Here is a 16,372-nt window from a genome sequence, read left to right as displayed (position 1 = left end):
TCCCTCTGACCTTTTGAATTTTTAGGTGAGGCCCCCATAATAAAAAGAGAAATTAACAAGAAAAAAGCAAACAAGGTTACTAACAATGTATACCTCATGTATACATGGTAGATACTCAGGATAAAAATGAGTAACACACTGAGGTGGCTTAGAATTCAGACTTAAATATCTTTCTTAATAGGGAAAGAGGACAGGGGATCCAAGCCTCTTAGGGGAGAATAACTGACTTTGAGGAGAAATGAATAGGCCCTAGAAGAATAGATGGGAGGTATGATAGTTTGTGACAAAGTTTGTCTGAGTGTGGTCCCGACTTCTGGTCTCCCATCCTGTGAAGTGTCAATGTTCCCTGGTCAGTGAAACTCTCCGGGGAGGGCATTTATGACAATTGAGTTCCTTTGGAGAATCTGTCCTTAAGCAGATAAGGGGAGTTCAAAGAAAGTCTGTCCCTGCATTTCCTGTTTTTCGAGTGCCTACAGCTCAAAATGATCAATATGCCAAAGTGGCATATTCTGGGATGGCATGTTCTATGACCCTTTCAGTACAGTAGAACAGACCTCTCCTGACCTCAACCCCCAGTAAGAAACACATTTTACATGGCCTCCTAGTCACATTCACAAAAGAATATAAATTGCAACAAGTTTCACAAAATGATATTTACTATTTGTGATATACTCTGATATTTTCTCTTCTCTTCTTCTTAAAAAAAGGGAGAAAAAACGTGCTCCCTATCAAGTAAACCAATTTCATAACCCACTAATGAGTTACAACCTATAGTTAGAAAAACACTGGCTAGAGGAAACTACAAAGAATAAAGTAAAAATCATCGTACTTATTCTTTAAAGTCAATATTTCTCAGAACATGCCTTCTGAATCTTTCTGTTCTTGCACACATAACCTGATGCCTGTCTTTATGGGGAGGTGATACCCACATGAATAGCAAAAGTGGAAGGCCTATTGTAGTGGATGATAAAGAGAGTGCAGGTTGAGCTCTGTGGGAGCTGAGAGGGAAAGGTCAATTCCAGCTGAACAAACAAGGGAACCCTTCCTGTAGGAGGTGATATTTGAGGTGGGTTCTCAGGAATATCTAGAATCTGAGATACATTTAGATTGGGAGCTAAGGAAGGTGGTGTAACCCAGGCAGAAAGGAGAGTGAAAACAAAGAAGAATTGTTGTTGGACCACAGGTAGCCTGGACAAAGGGCAGTAATGAGAAATGAGCTTTTCATACTGGGGACATCAGGGACCAGTTTTAGGGGCCTCAAATGCCAAACTATGGAGTGGCTAGGTTTTACTCCATGAACAATGTTGGGAAAAGTCTATAAGTAAGCAATATACAGAAAAGCAAACACAGAAGCTATCAAACTCATGTAGAGATGCTTGAACTCATTAATAATCAAAGAAATGAAAATGAAAGCAAAGATGAGATATCACTCTACACCAGATAATCTGGCCAAACTTAGAAAGTTGGATGACCCAAGCATTAACATGGAAGTGGTCTCATGGGAGTCCTGATGCCTTGGTGTTGAAAGTCTGAGCCTACCATTCTGGAGGGGAGCCTGGTACTACTTCATTCAATAAAGAATAAATGGACCCTAGTATTGAGGGTTCTTATCCAAAAGATATTCTTACATAGGTCCATGAGGGAAATGCACAATGATGTTTATCTATAACAGTGTGTTTGTGATGATGGGGAATTGGAGCAAATGTGGATGTCCGTCAGCAGGAGAGTGGGGGGTAAAATGTGGTGTTTGCACATCCTGGAGTTCAATGCAGCACTTTCAGTCAACAGAGTGCATGTTCACATCACAACATGGAGAGCAAAAGAGAGATGCAGGTTTTTGTGGGAGTTGAGAGGGAAAGGCCAATTTTTAACATATATGTTAGAAAGGGGGAAAGTGAAAAATAGAATAAAATATAAAACACAATACCACTTCCATGCATTCTGAGAAAGTAGACATTTGCTAGGACCGAGAAAGTAAAAAATCTGTTCTGCCATTCATCAGGCTGAGATGAACGTCAAAGAATTAGTCAAAAATTAGCAGGAAACACAAGTCCCAAGGACATGCTGTAGCTATAAAGAGTCAGAATCCCCTTCTTTGAGGGACCACTGCTTTCTTATTCACTGAGAAACTTTGTTCTCTTAAAAATCGTAGATTATCAGAACTTTGGCTGTGTGAAATCGTATCAGTAAGAATGAAATATCCCCCTCCTGCCCAGAGGACCTAAATCACTCTGACACAGAGAAGCAGCCTTGGTTTTCAACCCAGGTACAAAACTTCAAACAAGCGATTTCTAAACACAACATTCCACCTTCATCAATACTTTGTAGTTTCCAAGGAAACAGGACCCTGAATGCACTTGAAAGCCTAGTTCTGATGTCCATCCTTTCACATAGCCCTGCTTTGCTTTAAGCCCATCAAAACTCTATAGTTTATCCTTCCCCACAGCTTACTATTGTAAGCTATTGTATGTATTGTATTTACTATTGTATGTTTTTCTTTTGTTGGTGAGACACCTCACAGTTTTTTTGGTGTGTGCTCTCCCTCCTTGAAAACAAGTCAATAAACTGGGCTTGTTAGACTAAGTCTAACTACTAATTTTTTTTTTCCCTTAGAGTTGATATAACTTATTTCAGCATTCCTAAATTGTTGATTATTTCTAACATTGTTAACTGCTATAAATGCTGCATCAACATCTTGCTTCTTTGACATTAGTGATGTAGTACAGTGACTAAAAGGAGACTGAGTTTTTATCTTGCCTTGGTCACTTGGCTGATAGGATATGATTCTTGCTGATATGACTGTGTGACTGTGGGCACATTACTTAACCTCTCTGTGGTTCCATGTCTACATCTGTAGAATGGAAATAATAATACTACCTACCTATAGGGTTATTGTGAGGATAAAATGATTTAATACATGTAAAGTGTTTAGAACATTGTCTGGTACCAAAGAAGAATATATAGGCAATAGGAACAGAAAAAGCATATGCCATTCTAGTTTAACTTTGCATCTATTTAGTTAGTAGTAAAGTATGTTCTGCAACTTTTTAAAATTTTTGTTTTGAAATAATAATAGATCCACAGGAAGTTGCAAAAATAGTAGAATCCCATGTACCCTTCACTCAGCTTCCCCCAATGGTGACATGATTTAGAGTTGTAGTACAATATCAAAACCAGGATAATGACATTGGTACATTACCATTAACTAGTCTATAGACCTGAATTACTTTTCATAGTTTCTTTAAACTTCATTCATATGTGTGTGCATGTAATCCTGTGCAATTTTATTCCATGTATAAATTCTTCTAACCACCACCACAATCAAGATACAGACCTGTTCAATCACCTCAAAAGAACTCCACAATTTACTCCCAACCACCTCCTACCTCACACCCACCCTCTGGAAACCGCTTATCTGTTCATCTCAGTAGCTTTGCTATTTCGAGAATGGGTTGAATATATAGTATGCGAGGATAATTATTTTTAATGCATAGAAAGCAATACACTTTTTGCAGGAACACAAAGAAGCGAAATTAGAATGATAGTCTGAAAGGGAGCAAATAATGAACATAAAAAGGAATAAAAAGAACAGGGGAAATGGTTCTATTAAATGCATACAGCAAATATAGTAAGACATCCTCAGATTGTTTGTGATTTGCAAATTTTAGAAAAAAATTTGAGTAAAATTCAGGAGCATCAATTTATCCTGCAAGTCTCAGTCAGAATAAAGATTTAAAGGTCAGAATAATCCTCCCAAAATACTGCTCCTGACTTACTCAGGAACCCACACCAACTCTCCCAGGCACGTTCTACGCATTGTCTTCTCCACCTGATTTTGTTTCGCTCCGTGACCCAGTCTCCTAGCCTGGCTGAGGACCAAATCTGTAGCCGAAGCCTTATCAGTGAAGTTGACCAGTCAGGAAAATCACTTCAGAGAATACCTTCTTTAAAGTGGATGTTCACAATTTAAAGTGATTGTTTATTTCACAGGATTGGGACTAGTGGAGTCCCAGCCCCAGAACTGTAGGTCAGCTCATAAATCCCAAGGACTTTTGGAGTTTGTTGTTGTTGTTTAGGTTATATTATTGAAGATTTTAAAAACTGTTTTTCACAATTAACTAAAACAAGTTAAGGATCTGCTGTGTGCCAGGCATTAGGATAGGTATCTGAAATACATTATTTTCACCAAAAATATTATCATGTCACTCGGGCTTTTTTTATGGCCAATAATCCCACACTGCCCAAATAACTTACTTCTGCTGACAGTGTTTTTAAGTGCACATTGATCAAAAATTCAAATGATATTGAAAGATGTAAGGAAAAAGTAAAAGCCTCCTTCTGGACTAACCAACTTCCTCTCCTGATGAATAGCCACTATTATTAGCTTTAATATATGAAATTCCAGAAAAATGTTTTACTTACTTACCAGTGCAGACACACCAATGCATACACACATATCCTTTTTTACTTATACCAAAACGGATCCTACCACTTTCTTTTCACCTGCTAATAGATATCTAAGTAGTTTCTATGTGTTTATTATTAAAAATAATACTGCTTTCTCTTAATTCCAGCTAATAAAGGAGAAGTGCTAGAATATTATTTTGCAGCCCCTAGTGATTTAAAGGATCTAAGTATTAAGCATCGATAGGTGTTGTTATCACAAAAAGAGAAGCAATTAGCCATTATGTCCCCTGATATGAAAATATATATATGTGTGTGTGTGTATATATATATATGGCACTAGCTATGAAGTAGTCTGGCCAGGGAGTGGAAAAGTGAACCTAAATCTAATCAAGCCTCTGATCCAACTACTAATTTACAGGAAATACAGAGACAGAAGATCATGATAAACTACACCAAGAAGTAATTGGCAAAATCTGAATTGGGAAAACTCTACAGGGAAAACAACCCAGTTTCTTCAACAAAGAAATTACAAGAAATAAAGAGATGGATGGGAAACATACATTAGAGTTAAAAGGCATCAACCAACCACTATGTGTAGATTTATTTGGCTTCAGATTCAGATAAAGTACTTTTAAAACATATAGATTAGATTAGATAGGGAGATTAAAATTAAAAATTTGAGCACTAACTGGATATTTGATAAATTAAGGAACTATCGTTAATTATTTTAGACATGATTTGGTACTATGGTCCTTATCTTTTAGAGACACATAAGGAAATTTTTATGGATTAAATAATATGGTGCCTGGGATCTGCTTCAAAATGACACAGGATAGATGGCCTTGAGTTGATAACTGGTTTGAGCTGATAATTGTTGAAGTTGGATAAGGGGTACATTGGCATCTGTTTGTGTATATGTTTTAATTTCTCAATTATCAAAAATTAAAAATACTTTTTTTTTAAAGCTGCTATTTACAATCCCTGCACACATATCTTAGAGTGATTTTCTAAGGGGTTTTGTTTTGTATTCATATATGAAAAGAGAATTTTGATAGTTATTGTGAAATTACCCACTAAAAAGTTTGCACCAAATTCTTCTCTCACTACTAGTGTATGAGAATACCTCATTTCTCTAGCCCAACCAGCTCTGGGTATTGGCAAACCTTTGCATTTGGCCAATTATGAATCTCACAGTCCCCCTCAGAACCTCATGGTCCCCTCAGAGCATGATGGTGGCTGGCATCGGCCTGGATGGCCTGATGAAGCCATTTCCACATTAAGGGAAGCCACTGAAATGAATGGACACTCTTTCGAGGGTCAAGGTGTCATCCGCAGTAGAGGTTGCTTGAACGGGTACAGATGTTTCCACAGGCACGCTGGCCCAGAAGTTAATCGGGTTCTTTAAAGTCTGTTTCCATATGTCTGGGCCAATCCCTCAAGGTCTGGCTCTACCTGCCTACCTCCTCACCCTCTAAATACTACCCATACTAAATTTCTTGCAGTTCCTCCTACCTCCCTGAGCTTGCTGTCTTTCACTCTCCTTCAAGTCCTTCTTCAGAGACGCCTTCCTTAGCCCCATCCGTGTTAAGTTAGGCCTCCCTCCATTACACTCTCTGTATCTGTACTTCTCCCAACTTAACACATGTCACATTTTATTATAGTCACTTGTATAATATCTATCTTCCCTTCTAGCCACTAAAAGTCCAGGAAGGCAGAAGCCATTCTGTTCCGTTTAACCTTAAACCAGATTGCCTGCTATCTAACAGATACTCAATAAATCACTGAATGAAAGAATGACTTAATTATATCATACCTAACAATGCTCAGGAGTCAGAGTGGTCCTAGAGAGCCTTTCTTACAGAACTTAATAATATTAATAGATACTTAATAATTATTTATTAAATTAGCAGATACAGATTTTCAATCACCCATATTAAATAAATGATTAAACCTAGTCTCCCGAACCACAGGGACGGTCTTCCAGTTAAGGGTCAGTGTCTGAAAACTGAACAGAGCTGCCCCTCAGGCTTCCTCCCTGTGCCACAACCACTGATTAGCCATATTGTGAGCTATGTTAGCCTCCCTTTTAAAGGAGCGGAGTTCCCCAGACCATGCTGTGAGACCAAATATGGTATAAGAACTGCTGATAGTTTTACATTTTTTACTCTCATGTTTTTCTTTTGAAGGCCAAACTGAGTCAGAGAGGTAGGCCACCGTCTGTGCTTTAGACAACTACTCTGGCCACAGGACATAAAATGGATTAGAGACATTCTGAGCCTCGGAGAACAAAAGTGAGACCCTAATACTTTCTCCCACTTGAATAAGTATCTGTGTATATGGCTCATCCACCATCTGAGTTCCTTCCCAATTGAAGGCAGAAAGTTTATTGTGCTCATCTGTGGAACCAACACGACACAAAGTTGGAGTGCATTAAAAAGTGGAGGAAGGGGACTTCCCTGGCGGTCCAGTGGTTAAGACTCCACGCTTCCACTGCAGGGGGTGTGGGTTCAATCCCTGGTCGGGGAACTAAAATCTCTCATGCCATGTGGGCGCAGCCAAAAAAAAAGAAAAAAAAACTGGAGGAAGGACTGGGGACAACACAACTATCGATCAACAAGTAACTGAATTACCAGTTGCGGCTATACAATGGTATACTACTCAGCAATAAAAAGGAATGAACTACTGATACATGCACCGAATTATATACGAATCTCAAAACAATTTTGCTGAGTGAAAGAAGCCAGATACAAATGATACATTGTATGATACAAACTACCTATAATGACATAAAGCAAACCAGTGGTTGCTTGAGGGCAAGGATGGGGCCAAAGGAGGACATTGGTGAAGGGAGCAGGGGGGAAGAATTATAAAGGGGCACTAGGGAACCCTTTTTTGGGGGGGTGGATGGATATGTCCATTATTTTTATTGTACTCATGTTCTCATAGGTATATATGTATGTCTAAACTTAAAGTATACTTTAAACATGTACAGTTTATTGTATGCCAATTATACTTCAGTAAAGTTTTTTTTGTTTTTGTTTGTTTGTTCAAAGAAGAGATGAGGGTGGTAGAGAAATTAGTTGAGAGGTGTCATTTGAGGTGGAAGATTATGGCCTTGGCTTGAAAGAAAGCTCTGGTCAGGCCAGAAAGAAGGGGCAGTCCAGTCTAGCCCTGAGAAAGAGCAAACGGGTTTAGGGGAAGGTGACTAGACCATGTTAACTAGAGCAGAAATCCTGTATAGCAGTAGGAGATAGAGCTGTGGAAGAAGGAAGAGGCAGATTATGGAGGGCCTTGAATATCAAGCTTTTTAAAAGTGTGCATTGGGTTGTAGTTCCACCATTTACTTCCTAAACAATCCTGGACAAGTTATTTAACTTTTCTGAAATTCAATCTCCTTTACCTATAAAATAAGGATGAAATCCATCTTAAGTGGTGGCTGTGAAGATTAAATGAGGCAATGCTTGTCAACCACTTAGCAGAGGACAAGGTAAATATTTATGTGCTCAAGAAGTAGAAGCAATTATTATTATAACAAGTATTGTTATTAACTCCAACTTAAGCAAATGTATACAGATGTTTGAGAAGGAGAAAGATCAAAGAGGTTCTTTAGGAGGATAAACCTCACCATCATTAATCACCTCCCCTCCAGAGTTAAAATACCAAACTCTAACACCTCCTTCCCCTTTCTCACTCTGTAACTTCCCAGTAAACAGTGGAGGAGCCCACGGTCAGTAACCAATGCTCTCTCACGTTAGTAAAAGTATTTCAGCTGGTGAGCCCTACAACTATGGGGACAAATAAAACTGAGCTGAACTATGGTTTCTGGAATGGAGAATGAGAGCACCCCACCCAAGACTTTCAGCCACCACCATAGACTTATATCCAAGGTGCATGCTAAAAAAAAAAGCAGGCGGTATTTCTTTATATTTTAATTTTAAAGCATAAATATTTCCCCCCAAATCCAGGTTTTCGGAGAGGGATCTTACTTTCTCAGGTCCGTTAAACATTGAACCAAGAGTTTATTCTCTGGAGAGTTTCTGAGAAGCCGCCTTTCTGTGCCTCAGTTTCCTCATCTGTAAAATGGGACATAATAATGGTAACTATTTCATAAGGTTCTTGTGAGGATTAAATGAGTCATTATGTGTAAAGGACCTAGAACGTCATCTGGCATACAGTGAGTACTCTGCAGGTGTTATAAACTTTCTTAAGGACTTTATTTCTTCTATCTTGTTTATAGTGCTTCTTGTTTGTGGTGATTTTTGTTTGGTTTTGTGGTCATGTATTTTCCAATTACTGAGCATTAACAGTGTCCTCATAACAGGCTATTTCAGCCCCCGTGCACTTCTGGAGTAGAAGTAAGTTTGGCTGATGGTTTATAAATATTCATCTTCCAAGTCAGAGGCACTCAGCTTTTCCACAGACCCAGTAGTGGTTGTATCTGTTCATTTCATTTAGTTAAAAACTATATTGCAGATACAATAATCCAGCCAAGCTTTTAAATTAACTGGTAACTTTATTAATAACAATAGCATCTACACACATCTGAAAACACACATGTAAGAAACATAAGATTTATTCAGTCTCTGATAATGTCTGGAGCCCATTTGGATTCATGAAACCCCTGCAGTTAACTCCAGGATCCCTTATCCAAAAGCAGAGTTGAATAACTCATCAGACCATCAGTGTCTTTATCAGAAAAATCAAGGCTTGGACAGAAAGATTCAACATTCTGTAATTACACGAAGTAAAACTAAAATACAATTGTCCTCGCATCTGAGGATACAAAGGTGGACAAGGTTAGCTGCATGACCAGTGGACCAATCACTTCGCTTCTCTCAATCTCGTTTTTAAAGGGATATTAATCTTGTCTATCGTATAGGGTCTCCTGAAAAGCAAATGAGATGGTGAACATAAATTAAAAGCTCATCTCCGTGAGGAACAAAGGATCAGGATGGAAGGATGTCATAAATAGAGAAAGGAAAAGGATTTCCAGTGACCAATGTTTTGAATTTAATGAAAATCCAAGAGATTAGGCCAAACTGAGAAGTATAAAGGAGGGACAAAACTGCCACCTCCCCCTTAAAGCAAAAGAAAAAGAAAAAGAAAAAAATCTTAACAAAGTCCTCCTCCCAGCTGTTGCCCTGAGGTGACCACGGACAGACTTGGGGGAGGAGCTCCAAAAACATTTCCATTTTCATCACGTCTTCACATACATCTAATGAAAATGAACCGCACCCATCCATCCACGGAAGCGATTAAAAAAGGAGTGGGACAGAAAAATTAATTAAACAAATACTAATTCAATAAGTACTGAAGTGTCCACTGTGTGCCCAGTACTGGTTGGCACTGACGATATAGAGGAAAACCAGACCAGCAAAGTTTCTGTTAAGGGCTTGAGGAGAAAGACCGTAAACAAGAATATAAACGAACAAGACAATTTCAGACCGCTGCTAGGAGGAAGATAAAATAGAGTGAGGGCCCAGGACAGGCAGGAAGAAGAGGCGCAAACTCCTGAGTGGATGACTTGGGAAGGTTTCTGAGAGGTGACGTTTGAGCCCAGACTAAAATGACTAGTGCCTTACAGTTACTTGAGGCCGAAACATTCCAAGATAAGAGAATTAAATGCAAAAATGATCCACCAACCAAAAAATAACAGGGATTTCAAAGCACCAAAGTGAGCGGTGGAAACCAGAATCTATGAATTCTGGAGCGGCGCGAGATTTTGAATATTCATGTCGTCCAATCAGGGAAAGGCTGAGACCAGGCAGCGCGGGTTCCGTCCTAAATACCCCGAACTACTGGTATCCACAGGAGGTCACGTCGCAGGGCGTAACTGGTGACTGGGCACCCAAGCAGCCGCCAAACTCTCGGGAGAATTCTTCAGGGCTGTGATGCAGTGTTCGCAGGACTCGGGCTTACTTACATCCTGGGGTCCTTTCTTAAATGAGGATGGCCGAAATCACTCACTTCGTTTTAGAACACCGATGAAACGTACCTAACAGAGCCACCAGGACACAACAGTCTACAAGCAGAGGGTGGGAAGGAGCAGTCTCAGAATCCTAATTTAGAACTGACTGACTCATAAGAAAACGAAGCAGCACAGTGAGGGGTTAAGACTCGGCCTAGATTCAAAAGCAATACCAGTCACGCGCCAAGAACCTCAAGTCATAAGGGCCTAAAAAGCTACGTGTGCCATTTGCCATTACTTTCATCCAACTACTGCAACTTACTTTGTGAGAAGAGACTGAGGGAAAACAAGTGAACAAAGCTCTTCTCTGGTGATAAGGTGGGTGGCTCTGAAAAGAGCCTTTGGAAAGTCAAGCGGCCCGGCGACTTTTGCGAGCGCCGCGTCCCGGCAGGGACTCACTTGGAGCTGGTGTACTTGGTGACCGCCTTGGTGCCCTCGGACACGGCGTGCTTGGCCAGCTCGCCGGGCAGCAGCAGGCGCACGGCCGTCTGGATCTCCCGGGAGGTGATGGTCGAGCGCTTGTTGTAATGCGCCAGGCGCGACGCTTCGCCCGCGATGCGCTCGAAGATGTCGTTGACGAACGAGTTCATGATGCCCATGGCCTTGGACGAGATGCCGGTATCCGGGTGCACCTGTTTCAGCACTTTGTACACGTAGATGGAATAGCTCTCCTTGCGACTGCGCTTGCGCTTTTTGCCGTCCTTTTTCTGAGCTTTGGTGACAGCTTTCTTCGAGCCCTTCTTGGGCGCGGGAGCGGATTTTGCCGGTTCAGGCATTGTAGAATACAACACCCGTTAGCAAGGAAAAGTAGCATGAGAATGGGCGGGCCTGATCCTTTTATAACCACCGTATGCAAATCAAGGCTCCAAAAGTCTTACGTTTCCATTGGGCCATGTAGAGACCTTGCGTTATCAGTAATAGCTACGTAACAACACCGACTCTTGACCTTATTGGCCATTTCTGGAGCCAATTTAGGACCAATGAAAAATTCGTTCCTGACCCCACCCCTAGGAAAGCTTATAAAAGCTTTCCAGTTGCTGATCTTTGAATCCTGTTTGTTGCGAGAATCTGAGCTCTAGGCCTTGTAGCATTATTTTCAGTTATGTCTGGCCGCGGAAAGCAAGGAGGCAAGGCCCGCGCCAAGGCCAAGTCGCGCTCGTCCCGCGCAGGTCTGCAGTTCCCGGTGGGGCGAGTGCACCGTCTGCTACGCAAAGGCAACTACGCCGAGCGGGTGGGGGCCGGCGCGCCTGTCTACATGGCGGCAGTCCTCGAGTACCTGACCGCCGAAATCCTGGAGCTGGCGGGCAACGCGGCCCGAGACAACAAGAAGACGCGCATCATCCCTCGTCACCTGCAGCTGGCCATCCGCAACGACGAGGAACTGAACAAGTTATTGGGCAAAGTCACCATCGCCCAAGGTGGCGTTTTGCCCAACATCCAGGCCGTTCTATTACCAAAGAAAACTGAAAGCCACAAAGCCAAAAGCAAATAAATCCAGACAAAGTGAACCAAAGACCAAAGGCTCTTTTTAGAGCCACCCAAGTTTTCAAAAAAAGAGCTAATGCGCTGTTTCGTGATCAGCCCTTCATTTGACACTTTAGTGGCTCTTAAAAGAGCCTTTGGGGTGAGTGGGGTTGGTGTCAAGCCTCCTAATTACTTATTCTTGCCAGGCTTGTGACTCTCCGTTTTCTTGGGCAACAAGACTGCCTGGATATTGGGCAAGACGCCGCCCTGGGCAATTGTGACACCCCCGAGTAACTTGTTGAGCTCTTCATCATTTCTCACGGCTAGTTGCAAATGGCGAGGGATGATGCGCGTCTTCTTATTGTCTCGGGCCGCGTTGCCGGCCAGCTCCAGGATTTCCGCTGTCAGGTACTCCAGCACAGCCGCCAGGTACACCGGCGCGCCAGCCCCCACTCGCTCGGCGTAGTTGCCTTTGCGCAGCAGGCGATGCACTCGCCCCACGGGGAACTGAAGGCCTGCGCGGGACGAGCGCGACTTGGCCTTGGCCCGAGCTTTGCCTCCCTGCTTTCCGCGTCCTGACATTACGGCTAAAAATGCAGTTACAGCTTCTTTTTCAAAGAGAAGAATGTGGCAAGGATAACCAATTTGATGTAATTTATAAGAGCTACCGGGAGGGGTGAAGCGAAGTGGTTTGATTGGCTAAAAGCTGAGTCCGATCGAACAGCCAATAGGAAAGCGAAAAGCAGACTCTTCGTTTGCATCTTGTACTACGAGGAAATGACGGCCTTGGTAAGTACCTACCAATCGCTGTGAACCACATTAAAGCCCCTTATTTGCATGCCAGGATTTTTAAAGCGAAGGTTTTCAAACAACACGCTGTTTTGTTTTTTATTGAGTGGCAGTTTTTTTCCAACTTAAGAGTGGTAGGTTTTTTTTCACCAAGGGAAATCCCAAGAAGGACCCAAAAGGACTGCAGAGAGCCTCTGGCAGATGTAGAGTTACTCCCACTCAAGGGTACCGAATTCTGAAGCTGATTACCCCCTTGAGCCCTAAATTACCCTCCAAGTCCCTCCCTTTGTGGCTCGTCAAAGCTAAACTTCTTAAAGAATATAGTACTACTAAGGCCTCCCCCTTTCAATTTACTCGTTGCTTGCAGTGTGGCTTAGCCCCATGCCACCCGCCACTGCTCCTCGGACTCCAGTTTGACCGAGGCTAGCATAGAATTAGTCATCCTCCTCTTTACCTCCCGGCGGCGTCCAAAACCGCCTTGAACCTGAAGGCGGCTTTCCCTTGGCTTTCAAAATGTCGCCCTTCGTCTTTCCTCATCCTGCTTCTGTTCCTTTGCCCTTTTTTTTTACCTATTTATTTATTTAATTTTATTTCTCCCCACCCCCACCCCTCAACTCTGGCAACACCAAATTCCTCTGCCCGTCTTTAAATCCCGGTGTCCAGCTGGGCTCTGCCTCCCTACTCGCCCCTCCCCCACACTCCTCCATTCTTCACTCTCCCCGAAGAGTCTTACCCAACTCCATGCTTTCAACTAACACCTAAATTTGTTTCAGAAGCTCGGACCCATATACGTGACTGCTGACTGGATACTTCAACCTGTTTGTCCCAATAACTCGACCTATCCAAAAGCAAACTCATCCAAACACCCCCCCCCCCGCCCTTTGCTCTCTTTACCTGAATGGCACCAACAATCTTCCAGGTACCTAAGCCAGAATCCACTGTTCCCTGCATCTCAACAGCATATCCAGTGTTACTTATTTAACTTCAGCCTTTTCCTCCATGATCCTCTTGTTTGCCTCTCTTAGACTTCAGCAACAGCCCCTAGAGACTCGTTTGTGTAATCCTCCACCTACCTTCCATAGAAATTTGTCCTGAAAGTTCCATTTCTTTCTCCTCAGCTTCCCATCCCTGGGAGTTCTACATCCCCACCCCATTTTCACCCTTTCCTGAATATCCCATAAAGCTGAAACCGCTGAAATGCGTCTGGGGGCTCCGAGGAGCTTCAGTTCTTTATGTCTCAGCGCAGAAAGAATTCAGCGAGAGGCAAAGTGACAGATAAGTGACTTATTAGAATAGGACACTTGTGAGACTTGAGACTTCCCAAGTGGCTGGGTGAGAGGGTGCCGTGCTCCTAGAACTTAGTGGGCTACAGTTTTATAATCAAAGGAAAAGTGGGGAGGGGGAAAAGACCACCTTCTTCCTCATTCTTGAGTAGACGTCAAACTTCCAGCATTAGCTCCTCCTCCACGTGGCGGGGAGGGGGGGAGGGAGGCTCTTGTCCCTACTTGGTCAAGTCGGGACTGTCATGGTGCAATGGAAATGAGCCAAAAGGCGCTCATTTTCTAAAAATGGTAAATGATCTCAGGTTTCAGTATAATGTCACCCTTTCCTTATATTTTTTTGTTTTTAGTGTGTGGAGAGAAGCATGCCCTTGGAATCAGCTTACTGAGCTCACTGGGCAGGATGTGGGTCTCATGCCACCATTGTTTTATTGTTTTGGGGCATGTCTCATGCTTCTGTTGCATAGTTTTGTTGCTACGCAGGCCTGCCTGATTGAGTGATCATTAACTTAGAGTGGTCTCCCATACCTTTTTCTTTACTTACAATCCCCAGTGGGATTAACTATTTAATTACCTACTTTGTCCCTTCACTATGTCCCTATCAAAGACAGGAGGTAGAATGCTATAGAGAAAAGAATAGACTTAAATTTTTTTCCCTGAGCTCTTTTCTAGTGTTCCTCTTTTATCCTCACCTTTGTTCCACTGACATTTATTGAGTACATGCTACCTATCAGGCAGTGGGTATACAGATAATTGAGACTAGTACAAAGAGGTCTGTAATGAGATGTCTCTAGAAAATAGAGGAAATCTGGTGAACTCTGTAAGTTCAAATTAGTTAACATCAGCTATCTGTAGAGCTTACCCCTGGTAAGATGCTGGTATAGATTTGTGAAACACCCAAGTACAGTCAAAAGTAATGGGAGTGTTTCCTCAATAGTAGGATGCAACTGAAGATAATTCTAGCCAAACTGATTATAGTATTTCAGAAGATGCACGTGTTAATAGAAAGATATGGTCCACATACCATCTAAATGGGGCAATTACAGTAGGAATGTGTTGTGCTTCTCTAACACTTAAGAGTATGTGTCTGCTAGACACAAAGGTTTAGGCTGTTATAGAAGGTTCCCTGGTGAAAGCATCAGCTTGTTCTCATAGTCTGGGTGAAATGTTTCTGAAGACTATCCAACCCTCTTAGCTCAGGTTCTGCTCTCAATTAACAACTTTCCAATTATTCTACTTTAGGATAAAAATATGAGACTGAAAAGGGGAGAACCAGTATGGGAAGATATATCTATCACTAGAAGTTAATTAATTTGAATTCTGACCTATTCATCAATTGCTTGTGTATTTTGTTAGTGTAACTCTCTCCCCAAGAAGCCAATCAGCTCTGGAAGTTCTAATAGTGTCAATTTTTCAGCCCTACAGAGCACAGAACAAAATACAGTAGTAGGGACCCCATGACAACTCTGGTACCCTTCGAGGCCCTGCTTGAGGGGCCAGCTGACCTCCTGATTTCTTTTTTACTTCTATCACAGTGACCCTGTGCTGTTAGGAAGGGTAAAGGGAAAAGAGATTATATTAAACCCTTATTAAGAGATAAGCCCTATGTTAGGGGCTACCTATGAAGTAGATATACAGTTGTACCTCGGTACCAGGACCCCCAGTGGATACTAAAATCCAAGGATGTTCAAGTCCCTTATATAAAATGGTGTAGTATTTGTGTATAACCTAAGCACATCCTCCCAGATGAAGTATCTCTAGATTACTTTTAATACCTAATACAATGTAAATGTTATGTAAATAGTTGTAAGTACAATGTAAAACTATGTAAATAGTTGCTAGGGCAGGGCAAATTCAAGTTTTGCTTTTTGGGGACTTTCCAGATTTTTTTTAGAATATTTTCCATCTACGGTTGATTGAATCCTCAGATTCAGAACCCATGGATACTGAAGGATGACTGTAATTGTTTCACAGATAAGGAAACCAAGGCTCAGAGACGTTTAAGCACTTGCTGAAGGTCACACAGCCATTTACAAAGACATGATTAGAACCAAGGTCTGCCTGACTCAAAGACTGTGCTCATCATCCCTCCAAGCACACTACTTCACTAACTAGATTATGGGTTTCATGAAGTCACTTAACTTACCCAACCTCGCTTCCTGCCTCTGTTACAGAGAGAGGGAGAGCTGGAGAGCAGGAGAGTTAGAGAGTGAGAGTGAGAGAGCATGAGAGAAGAATGGAATTAGACTTAATACTTTAAATTCCATCTAGCTATAAAACCTTATTAGATAAGTCCAGATAGGCCAATATCCTACAAATTTTATCAGGCTCAGTTACTATCTATTGCTCCCCAGACCTCCCTTCCCAGCATTCTTACCAGAGCTATTAAAATATATAACAGAGCAGGCCATTTGTAAAAGTCATACACCATCACAAACAGGCTGGATCTTATCTCCTTTAACAC

At 41.9% G+C, this 16,372-nt stretch overlaps 3 protein-coding genes across 4 annotated transcripts; 1 reads left to right on the top strand and 2 right to left on the bottom strand.

Annotated features, from left to right (window-relative positions):
- Window positions 1-8,348: 8,348 nt before the first annotated feature.
- On the bottom strand, window positions 8,349-11,167 carry LOC309835584 (histone H2B type 2-E). 2 transcript variants are annotated; one of them, XM_082675152.1, is made up of 2 exons: window positions 10,775-11,167; window positions 8,349-8,480 (listed from the first exon to the last, which is right to left on the bottom strand). In XM_082675152.1, exons 1-2 carry the CDS (start codon window positions 11,149-11,151, stop codon window positions 8,477-8,479), a joined length of 381 nt encoding a protein of 126 aa, XP_082531278.1. In that variant the 5' UTR covers window positions 11,152-11,167; the 3' UTR covers window positions 8,349-8,476. The 2 variants fall into 2 exon arrangements, 1 of the variants encoding a protein (XP_082531278.1); XR_014298029.1 differs by having other exon boundaries at window positions 8,362-8,480; window positions 10,638-11,167.
- Window positions 11,168-11,442: 275 nt separating this feature from the next.
- On the top strand, window positions 11,443-11,994 carry LOC309824954 (histone H2A type 2-C). Its single transcript, XM_082658245.1, has one exon. The coding sequence runs from the start codon at window positions 11,478-11,480 to the stop codon at window positions 11,865-11,867; it is 390 nt and encodes a 129-aa protein (XP_082514371.1). The 5' UTR covers window positions 11,443-11,477; the 3' UTR covers window positions 11,868-11,994.
- On the bottom strand, window positions 11,931-12,421 carry H2AC21 (H2A clustered histone 21; the record flags this gene model as incomplete). The annotated part of the gene is made up of 1 exon (XM_082658240.1): window positions 11,931-12,421. One exon carries the CDS (start codon window positions 12,419-12,421, stop codon window positions 12,029-12,031), a length of 393 nt encoding a protein of 130 aa, XP_082514366.1. The 3' UTR covers window positions 11,931-12,028.
- Between the last annotated feature and the right edge of the window lie 3,951 nt (window positions 12,422-16,372).

Source organism: Grampus griseus, assembly GCF_964374135.1.
Source record: "Grampus griseus genome assembly, chromosome: 1".
In the NCBI taxonomy this organism is placed as follows: Eukaryota; Metazoa; Chordata; class Mammalia; order Artiodactyla; family Delphinidae; genus Grampus; species Grampus griseus.
This window is presented reverse-complemented; position numbering and strand designations above follow the sequence as displayed.